This window comes from Aegilops tauschii, chromosome 6 (assembly GCF_002575655.3).
Source record: "Aegilops tauschii subsp. strangulata cultivar AL8/78 chromosome 6, Aet v6.0, whole genome shotgun sequence".
Lineage (NCBI taxonomy): Eukaryota > Viridiplantae > Streptophyta > Magnoliopsida > Poales > Poaceae > Aegilops > Aegilops tauschii.
In genome coordinates this window covers 21,574,702-21,586,106 of record NC_053040.3, presented here as the reverse complement: position 1 = coordinate 21,586,106, position 11,405 = coordinate 21,574,702, and the positions used below count along the sequence as shown (strand labels likewise).

The window sequence follows — 11,405 nt, the reverse complement described above, 5'->3', positions numbered from 1 at the left end:
GCAGACATATGTCTTCAGGGAGTAGTATGTTGCCTTGATCGTCGACATCCTCAGTGCCATTGCCGACCCTTAGCAAGTAATCTGCAAACCACGTGTCATTATGAGCCATCATGTTGGTGATGAGCCGAAGCTGCCGCATACCCTTCCATAGATGAGAACTTCGGAGGGTTGCATCAATTATCTGGCCCCATGACCCCCTTCTGACGACCGGAAGCACCTACCTAAAGTCCCCACCAAAAACAACAGTCTTTCCTCCAAAGGGTCGGTCGCGTATTCCCATAATGTCGCGCATGCTATTGTCCAATGCCTCGACCGCTTGTCGCTTCGTCATGCTGGCCTCGTCCCATATTATCAATGAGGCCATCCTTAGCAGCTTCGCGGTCCCACTCTGCTTGGTGAAGCTGCACGAGGCTCCATCATTGCAACTCAATGGGATCTTCAACCTCGAGTGGGCAGTCCAGCCGCCAGGCATGATAGAAGCGGCGACGCCCGACGTCGCGGTAGCGATACCAATCTTGCCATCGCTCCTCACCTTGGCAAGCATCGCCCTGTATAGGAAGGTCTTTCCTGTACCTCCAGGGCCATCAACAAAGAATACACCCCCATCACCGCGTTCAACAGCCGCTAGTATCTCGTCGTATGCGGCCCTCTGCTCCAAGTTCAGGGAAGATGCCAATTTAGTGTCATCCATGTCAAACTCAACGGTTGATTCCTCGATGACCTCTCTTGCCTCGCCCTCGGTTGGGTCAAACGCATCATCGATGCTTGGCAGAGCGAAATCAACAATGTCTTTACCCATGGACTGCAACATACCCCTAATGTCAAGCAACACCATCTGCTCCACCTCGTTCGGGGACGTGCGTGTTCGACGATAGTCATCTGACATAGGCTCGAGGTGCCTATCCCATAAACCGCGCACGTCGCCTGGCTCGCAGTGCACCAAGATGGTTGCGAAGAGCCTCCTAAGAGAACATGGCATCGCCCACTGCTCAGCCTCAGTAAGACAGTCGTCGAGCGTGTTGTCTGCCTCGATGAGTCCCAACCTTTCAGCAGCATCTCTAAAGCTCCCACATAGCACGCCGTCCACGGTAAGCAAGTCGTCGAAGGATGTTTTGCCCGTAACATGGTTTAGCAACACACGCAGGTAGTATCGCTCCCCCTCGGCAGGATTGGCAGACACGATGCGACCTATTTGAAAACGCTCGACCCTAGGCTTCCAAAACTTCTTTTTCTTCTGCCACGTGAAGCTTCCGGGAAAATCCTTGTACAATATATGCCTAGCCCGAGGGTGTTCCTGGTTAGCCTTGAAATACTCCGTTAACATGGATTTTGAAGCATTTTCGGAGGCGACAACATTTTTCAAGTCAGCCTGTGCATTGAATGCAACCCTGTGCATATTTGGGAGATGAAGAGGCAACTGCAAGACAAGCGGGTAATTGGCGCAAAGTGGGAAGCCAAATATCCTCCACATAGCCTCCGGAGGGGTGACCCACCTTGCGTCAACGTATCTCTTGATCTCATCGATGTTACCATCGGCATCGGGCTGGTCGATGCTGAAAGAAGCCTTATCATGGCCCTTGTAAATGTACTTGTAAAGATATTTGACGGCCTTTATGCTAGAGCAGACCTCAACGTTGATGTGGCAATTGAACATCCGCAGAAGGTAAGGATTATAAGGCACAACCCATCTGTTGTCCAACATTTTCCCTCGGACCTTAGCACAGCTTCCATCGTCTCTACGCCGATAAACTGGGTATGAGTCCTTTCCTTGTGCTGTGTTCTCATTGAACGGGCGTGGGTATCTGCACTTACATTCGTTATCTTGCATGCAAACATTCTTCGGGTTGAGAGCACCGCAGGGTCCGTGCATCATATGTTTTACCACCAATGCATGCAATTCGGATACTTCTGCTTGTTTGGGAGCTTTGCGGAAATTAGTCGGTCATACTGCTCCGGGACGACAAGCTTATATGTTGAATCCATGATCAACAGAAAATGTGCATGGGGGAGGCCCCTCTTCTGGAACTCGACTACGTAAACGTAAGCGACCACAACACCCAGGATATGCTTCTTGAACAACATGTATTTCATAGCCTCTAGTTTGCCGTAGAACACGCGAGCCACAATATCAGGTCGGTCTTGCGCCGTCTGACCAGGAAGCAACTCATTTGTTATCTCTTCCCATTTAGGGTTGCAAGTCATGGTCAAGAAGATGTCAGGCTTCCCGTATGTATGGACAATTTCCATGGCATCCATATGCCTCTTCTTCATGTCGCGGTCGCCACCAGGGTATGTTCCAGGGAGAACTATTCGGGTGCCAACAGCGCTTGCTCTCGTCTCCCCCGATGTGATCGCATCAACAACTCCTTTATACAAGTCAGCACGAATCTGCGTCTGGTTCTTCCTATACCACCTCAACCGACAACTCTCAATCTTGATGTACATGTCGACCGCCCATTGCTGCAGCAGGCGTGCTCCACAGAGTATGGGATTGAAGATCGCAGGCCGTGTTTGCAGCATGTAACAGTAGTAGTCTCTAACGGAGACGCATAACCTGCTATTCCCCTCTGCACATGATTGAGTACCACGAAAATGAGGATACTTTTGAGAAATAATATATTATTTGTAACCAAATCGGACACAAACGACATACCTGCATCCTCCTCATCATCATGGCCCAGTTGAGGATGTTGTACAACCTCCCATGGAACATTACGTTTAGGTAGCTTTGGGTGCCAACCTAGCTCCCCCCTTGGATAGAATAGGGGATAAGACAACGGATCATATGCTCCGGAGGTCACATGTATACTGTGCCTTTCGTTGTTGTTACCACAAAGCGTTATCCTCCTGTCAAACCTTTTGGCTAGGTCACTGCCCTCAACCCAAATTGCAGCAACCTCAGTTGACAGCGGTCTATTATATCTTCTTTGGTCAAGCCTCTTATCGGTGTTTAGGTCTATCCTATAATCATCGAGGTTGTCCTTGTGTGCACCCAAACTCCTAAATTGCTGGGAGTATGGGTTTTCTTTGAGTATGTCTACTAACATCTTCACGACATCCTGGTCTAATTGATTGGTCGCCGCCTTACGATGATTAAGGTTTGGGTCGTCATCATAGAAGTACAACTGCAGATGTTCAGGACGGGAGCTAGGCCCGAACGAATGCACATTGTGGTAGATGGTGACGTGTGCCCGGAATGTGTACACCCCAGACTTCATGTTTGTGTAGTTTTCATCAAGGCTGACGCCAAGGGTTGTGAAGGCAAAATGCTTGTTGAAGAACCGTATGTTCTCCCAAAAATGTCTAGAATCTGCATCCATGCTGGACCATAGCCTCACCAACTCTGGGACTGGTTCCGGTTGCTTAAGTTCGATCTGGCCATTGCGACAGCAGAACCCGTCAGTCTCAGACTCAAATTTTCTGGCCTTGCAGTGTTCACAGTTTGCGGCGAGTTTCAGGATGTGAGTGTTGTCTGGAATGTTTGAGTAGACAAAGTCAAATGGATCAATCTCGCTAGGATTACCACCAGTCATGGTTGCTTCGCTCTCATCATCCATGCTGTCATTATCGGATCCTACGGGCATTTGTTGAAACATCACGTTCAAAATAAAAACTGCACATAATTCTAACTACAATAAAGCCACACGACGTGCTAGTTCAGAGTTGACCATACCTTGGTTGCGAAACATGTAGTACTCCTCGTCCATCAAATTGGGACCTGTCGGCTCATCGCCCATGATGTCGCTTAGGAATACATCGATGTCACCTGCATTGTCGTCGTGGCGAATGTGCCAGTAGACTTCATCATGTTACAAGAGGGTTGCTTATAATTACCATAAGAAAAGTGACAATAGTACATTCATACCATCGGTACGGACAGTGTAATTCGGCATGTTCGTCGGAGGGTCGCCATCAGATGAATCATCTCCTCTGGCCCGAGAGACGGGTGATGTGCGGCAGGTGAATGCCGGACATTGAGAGGTTGAGTTTCCCAGGTCTGGACGGGGGATAGCGATGGATTCGTTGCACGGGGTGTTTTTCCTTCTGGCATAATTGGCCTTCCTTTGAGCACTTGACTCCCCCCTTTCAATTACTGACATGCTTTTCCGGCGTTCCGTCTGCTTATCTCGTACTTTTTCATTCTGTTTTTGTCTCACATCAACCGTTACCTCCTCCTTTTTCTTCTGATAAGAAGCTCGACTACGTTCGTTTATCTGCTCCCTTTGCTCGTTTGTTAAATTACATTTCCGCTCATTATCACGTTTCCTCCTAGCAAGATCATTATCATGATTGACACCAGACATGTCTAATGTTGAAGGGGTAAATGTTGCTTCCTCCTGCAATATTTCTGTATAGCTCGAGCTATTAGGGGGGGGGCTTGCTATTAACACTATTTGATATTAAGACGTATGGAGGCAGTGTCATCATACATATTCTAATTTAACGTAAATACAAACAATGTGCATTAAGATGTACCGTTAAACTGTACGCTTCGAGCATGATGGTCGCTAAAAAGTATTTTGGTATGAGCAACAACAAGTCAGTAACACACATGGTGAAACTCAAGGTAATATTTTACCTGATGATGAAAGTGGACGTTTGTTTCCCTCTTCGAGAAGCTTATCCTTGTTCCTCCGATAAGAAGCTCTCCGCATGGCGTTTCTACGATCTCTCTTCATTTCTTCATCCGTTTTTGGATTTGTTTCTTGGGCGTCATTCAAGATGACGTCTGCTGTCATTCAGGACATTCACAAAATTTAAAATATAATGTATCCACAGGCCCTTAATTGATCATGGAGTCCCAACAATATGATTACCTTCTAGGTCATTGCCATTAATGAGACCAGATGTGACCGTAGTTGTAGCAGGAAATGTTGACCCATTATGCGAGAATGATGTATAGTTGGAGATAGATGGGTTGTCTTGTTAACAGAGGTTGTCAATACACATCGCCAAGTCACTGGTTAAGACAAGAGTAGTGGTACTGATTATAATTAATATAACTTTTAGAGCTCACCTGATAAATTAATGGCATTAGCATTTTCATCCTGGAATTGCCGATCTTTTTTCATTCGATATGTAGCTCTCCGCATGGCGTTTCTACGGTCTCTCTTGAGTTCTTCCTCCGTTTTTGCATTTGTTTCTTGGGTGTCATTCAAGATTAAATCTGAAGTCAATCAGGACACTCACAATTTTTAGATAACAAAACATAACCAACTCAGCAACTGACACTTTAGTACCCACAATTTGTTTACGTTGTAGATCTATGTCATTAATGAGTCCAGATGTGACAGTAGCTGTTGCAGGAAATGTTGACTCGTCATGCGACACTGATGTATACCAAAATAAGCTTGTTGGGTTGAATACTTAAGCAAAGTAATCAATACATATTGCAATCTCAAAGGTTTTGACATTAACCGTGGTACTGACTATAATTAATAAAACTTTTAAAGCTTACCTGATAAATTAAGAGTCTGTGCATTTTCATCCTGGAGTAGCAGATCTTTTTTCGGCCGATAAGTAGTTCTCCTTAGGGCGTTTCTTTGGTCTCTTTTGCGTTCTTCTTCTGTTTTTTGCGCATTTTCTTTGTTGGCGTTAAAGTCATTTACTGGTGACATTCATGCCATTCTCTCAAAAACCATAGGAAACAACATAATTTGATATGAAATGAAATTGGATTAGGTCCAATGATATTACCTTGTATATCATTCGCAGAAATCATACCAGAAGTGTCCGTACCACTACAAGGATATCCCGCATCATTATGCGAGATTGATGTATAGTCCGAGCTACCTGGGTTATCTGATGGGAATGATTGGATCGTATAAACTTAAATGACAGAACCAGATGTTATTGAATCAATTACGGGACGAATATCGTCTTGTATGGGAATGTTTAGCTGTAGCCGTACAAACATATGAATGTACGGATGTAAGATAAAATAGACTTACTTGAAATAGGAAGGGGACATAGATCATCTCGTGTCTGTTTGTTTAGCTGCCCAAGCATATGATCTGACCCGTTTTTGTTGAATTGTCCCATCAGTTCATCTCCTATTGTATTCTGGCATAAATGCGGAGAGTAAAAATAAGATGCATAGAAGCTGATCTAGTACACTTATGTAATACGCACATATAACGCACAACATTGCGAAAGTACCAACAATATACCTGGAATCACATATGAAGGTTGTTTCACGTTGGTGATATCACATAGAGAACGGCGATGAACATTATGCCCATCTTCTTGATGTTTTTTTAAACAATCTGACTTGTTTGTGTGATAAGATGCCCGCCTCCACGTGTTGATAAGATCCCTATGGTCTATCATACGTACCACATATATGAGAGTTTAAGGAGCAATATATAGTTACGTTACTATAACGAATTCTTCGCATACCGTGCCCTTTCAAATAATAATCTATGTAATCCTAAGAGTAGTCAGAAAAATCACGCCAAACTACTTACCAGTCTTTGGAAGGGAAGGCTGATTCTCCTTTTGTAACCTGACCATATCCTCATCTTTTTTCTTCCGATAAGCTGCGCGCTTCTGTGCATTGAACTGTTCCCTAGTTTGATCAGCGGATTTAGTCCGTTCAAAAAATACAGATACCATTGCCTTTTGCTCGCAAGTTGTGTCCTCTGGAGTGTGAATAAAAGGATAAAACAATAATCCCGTACAGGTCATCTCGTCAATCTGAAAATGGGTAGGCATGCTTGGAGACTACCTTCATTTTCATCCTGTAGGTTAGTCGTATTATCCTTATTGTTTTCAAAAGACTCAAGCATCCTGAATTTCAAAGGTTCTTGCCCTACAAATTAGAAATCAACTCAAATTGCGTTAGGTTGTACATGATGGATTACACCCATAAATATTATTACTCATGTCACATGAAATAGTCTAAGTCAGTACCATTTCCATGTTGCGCTACAGGTGTGCCAAAATTCAGTGTTATAATACTCATTGCGGACAACGAAGAATCATGAGCATCATCAATACGTAGCAATTTAGAACCATCTGTAGAGTTGTAATGTTGATGAATACAAGACAAATGAATCAAAGGAGGCATAGGATTTAGGCAACATTCCAAGAAGTACTCACACAGTCTCATACCTAGTTCTGTTGTGGAAGTATCGTCAACATTATCAGCTACGGGTATGATGCCTGCATTGTATTCTTCAACATTTTCAACACTCGTAAGGACTGCAACACAAAATGCCGACAGTCGATGCATGTAAGAATTTTGTGTTAGGCAACACATATAAGTAATCTGCACACTGAATTATACCTGGTTCCGTCGCGTAAATATCGTCAAAATGTTCAGATACGGGTATGGTGTTTGGGTTGTACTCATCATCAATTACCCCTTTCTTAAGGACTGCAACACATTTCGCTGTCAGAAAAGCACGCATCGCATGTGATCGAATTTACGTTGGACTGCATCATACCTGTAGTTACGTCATCATCTGTTTGATGTTCACCTGCCGTACTTTTTGAATTCCCCATACTCACCTAAGGTACCAAAAGATCCATTTAATGAACAATCATTGCTTGATGGGAAGAATATTTGAATTAACTGATGTTTGTAATTTATAGAATTCACTACGGCACTTGTTCATTCATGTATATGTGGCTGGATCTGATGGAGAAGATAAAGACAACTAATACGCTGAAAATGATTTTAGATCCTGGTTCGAAAAGTAAAAGGGAAATCTTCGAGTTAATGTATGTTCCAGTGCAAAGGAACTTCCCGAGGGATCCCATTGAAATTGAAAGTATGTTTCTTTTTTTATTCCTATGCATACTAAATGTGCATACTGGCCTGGCTCTTGGCACACGCACAATCCATCAAATGAACAGAGCACTCTTGGAGTACTCCTATATTTCCTAGAGCAATATTACTTACATTTAGTTTCGTGCCATCATGGAAATTCAGACGGGCGTTTCGCAGAGTGTCCAGAATAATACTTTGCAAGGGACAGCAGCGCGATGTCAAGCAGCAGCAGCAGCAGCAGCATGTTCTGCAGCTTCGACGACCCTGGTGAGTCCACGGTCGTGCTCAACTCGCGCCAGCAGGGCGCGAAGGAGTTTCCCCTGGAACCCCATGACCTGATTCTCAGGTTCGTAATTTAGCCTATTTTTGGCTGTTGATCACTCCTTTGTTTCTTTGTACATGTTCTGATTAATGGTGCTTTGGAACAGTTCAACATGTAGTTTTTGATGGGATTTAGTAATTTTGGGCTGTTGAGATGGAACAATTCAACACGGTCATAATTTTGGGCTGTTGAGGTGGGATTTAGTCATAAATTTGGGAAGCTGAAGCTTAAGAAGTTACAGAATGAGTTTGCCTCGTTTTTCACTCTATATATTGATTTTATTGACTACAAACATTTTGTATTTTCCATCGTCAAAACAGGCTGCACTATTCCTAAATTTTATGACTAATGTAGGTGTATGGTGCAATCTAATGTGATGTACAACTTGTATGCTTATTTATATCCCTCCTGTTGCTAATACGCAGGAAGATATTTATCATATATTTTTGTCCCCTCATGAAAAAAATGAACCTAATGTTCTTCCCTGATATACTATTAGTCACGGTGTTGGCTATTGTTATTTGGAGTATAGATTGAAATGCTTCAGATATTGTGCCTTATGAAAGAACACACTTATGTTATGAAATCAAACTTTCCAGTTTCTAAAAAGACTAAGTGTCTGTTGGCTGCTAATAATTTTGTTTATAAATAAATTATATTATTTATGCAGGTTGATTTGAACAATGTATAAGGTCGCCACTGCTGGCCGAGTTGGATACCCATTTGTGGTCCTTTTTTCCTTATTCTTGTTGTACAGATGACAGTTCATGGATTTCTGATATGATTGCTTCAGTGATGATTTTTGCAGAACCACATGCCGATGGTGCACTTGCCTTTGGAATTAAAGATCAGCTTACTACACTAACCAGATATCATATATAAATACTTTACTCTACAGCAGTATGAAGGGGTGAGCTAATTCTATTTTCACTGTGTTTCACACTTTTCTGTCATAGTTTGCGTCTAATTTCCCTACAGATTTCAGGGCTAGAAAATATGTTGAAGATAGATACAGAGAAAGGCGATTAGGGGAGTGGATTCCGATAATGAAGCTTCTTGGTAATGGAGATGGTTCTCTTATATTTGGTAGGAGTCAGAAAAAATCCAGCATGGAAAAACACCACATTCAACATGGTGTAATTATGATGATCTAAACGAGTATTCCTGGTCTGTCTACAACCTTATTTTATGGTCACATACAAACACACCTTTTCAAATTTTCTCTAATAGATCCTACTCTGTTTTAGGACTTCTAATTGTTTCTCACTACCATGACCAATGCGGGATGATGCTGGCTTCTTCAAATATGTGCAAGATATGTCCTGTTTAGCATCACTGGATTTTTGAAAACGTTATATCTGAATTTAGAGTGCACTTCTGCAAAAAAGGTTTTGTCCTGATTACTATTCCGATTTTATTTCTGCAGGCACTGTGAAATGATCGAATGCCGCTAATCATTTTGGAGGTTTGTTGTAGGGTGCTCTACCAGGTATTTTGATCAGATCTGCTCTTTCTCTGCCTGCCATTTTAGCCATCCGTTGAGAATTATATTCAGGTTAGCAAACAAGTTTCTTGATACTTATAAGGCGAACATACAAAGAAATAAAATCTTGATGACTTGTGAGCTGATTCTACATGCATCTGTCGTGGCTTATATACATTAGTAAATGTTACCATTTAACATGACCTGACTCACACCCCTAGGATAAAATCGAACTTGTACATAGATTTTGCTTCAACTGGAAAAGTCTACTATCTCATGCCAGATTCAATTAGAAAATGACTAAGTGTGCCTACAGAATGCTACAGCTAATTTTTCACTGGAACAGGATACTGAAGTCTCACTCATGACGTATGTGGGATGGCCATTGTGAAAGCACTACCAACTTGCAATGTGATGTGTGTATTAGATGTGATGGGAGTATGAAATGCGATGGGTGTATGAGATGTGATGGCTGTATGAGATACATATATTTCGTCGGCGTCTCCTCGAAAACGATCAGCGCCGGATCCTGTACGTGTTTGGCGGCGGTGGATCAATGCATCGGCTGCATCGGCGAGATGTGATGGTTGTATGAGATGTGATGGGTATAGGTAAACTAGACGTCATACCTGATGGATCTGCGCCGGTAAACTGAACGTCTCCCTGCGCCGGATCGCGGACGTTTTCGGCGGCGGCGGCGTGCGCGTGATACCTATATGATGTTTGTATGAGATGCATCGGCAAGTTGTGATGGTTGTATGAGATGTGATGGGTATAGGTAAACCGGACGTCATACCTGATGGATCTGCGCCGGATCTGCGCCGAATCTGCGCCGGTAAACTGAACGTCGATCTGCGCCGGATCGCGGACGTTTTCGGCGGCGGCGGATCGCGTGTCCAGATGAGGAACGGCTCGGCGGGTTCGTTGTGCGACTGGGGCGGCGGCGAACGGATGAAGGGTGGCGGCGGCGACGATCCAGTGCAGGGAGACTGGCGTGCAAGTCGTCCTCGCTCGAGGGCATGTGACGAGGCGGGGTTTTTTTTCGCTGCTCAATCCTCCTACGTTTTCGCTCGAGGGCATGTGACGAGGCGGGGTTTTTTTTCGCTGGTTAACCGTCGTAGGTTTTATTTCGTCGCATTACCTGAAGAGCGATGGGAGGGCGCGACCTGAAGAGCGATGGGGCTGGCGGAGGTTTTGGTACGTGTTTTTTTCGGTTTTTACCGTTCAGCGTTACGCGGCAGGAGGTGGGAGGAGGTACCAAAAAAGGTACCAAAAAAAACCGGGTGAGGTGGGATGAAAATAAACCTGGAACGGAGACTACCAACTGCTCCATTAGGAGTAGAGATAGATTTTATCTACATCATGTCATCGTTCTTATTGCGTTACTCCATTTCTCCATGAACTTAATACACTAGATGCATGCTGGATAGCGGTCGATTTGTGGAGTAATAGTAGCAGATGCAGGCAGGAGTCGGTCTACTAATCTTGGACGTGATGCCTATATAATGATCATTGCCTGGATATCGTCATGATTATTTGAAGTTCTATCAATTGCCCAACAGTAATTTGTTCACCCGCCGTTTGCTATTTTTCTCGAGAGAAGCCACTAGTGAAACCTACGGCCCCCGGGTCTCTCTCTCATATTATTTGCCTTTGCAATCTATTTTATTTGCCTTTTATTTTCAGATCTATTAAACCAAAAAAATACAAAAATACCTTGCTGCAATTTATTTTATTTAGCGTTCGATCTATCAATATTTACAACTCTCTCACGTCCGTTTTCCTGCCTTGGGGCGCCGCTACCCGAAAAGGATTGACAACCACTT

General features: G+C 43.6%; 1 protein-coding gene across 1 annotated transcript; it reads right to left on the bottom strand.

Annotated features, from left to right (window-relative positions):
- Positions 1–217: 217 nt before the first annotated feature.
- Positions 218–7,412, bottom strand: LOC141025723 (uncharacterized). Its single transcript, XM_073501635.1, has 10 exons — positions 7,289–7,412; positions 7,114–7,203; positions 6,913–7,017; positions 6,728–6,811; positions 6,468–6,641; positions 5,018–5,167; positions 3,674–3,799; positions 2,654–3,574; positions 1,907–2,567; positions 218–1,802 (listed from the first exon to the last, which is right to left on the bottom strand). Exons 1-10 carry the CDS (start codon positions 7,410–7,412, stop codon positions 218–220), a joined length of 4,020 nt encoding a protein of 1,339 aa, XP_073357736.1.
- Positions 7,413–11,405: the final 3,993 nt, after the last annotated feature.

Excerpts from the sequence above, each read along its gene's own strand:
- LOC141025723 (XM_073501635.1), bottom strand. The coding sequence starts at position 7,412 with ATGCGTGCTTTTCTGACAGCGAAATGTGTTGCAGTCCTTAAGAAAGGG. Across the intron at positions 7,018-7,113 it reads TACTTCCACAACAGAACTAG|ATGGTTCTAAATTGCTACGT; the intron begins GTATGAGACTGT and ends ACAACTCTACAG. Across the intron at positions 1,803-1,906 it reads AAGCTCCCAAACAAGCAGAA|ATACCCACGCCCGTTCAATG; the intron begins GTATCCGAATTG and ends ATGTAAGTGCAG.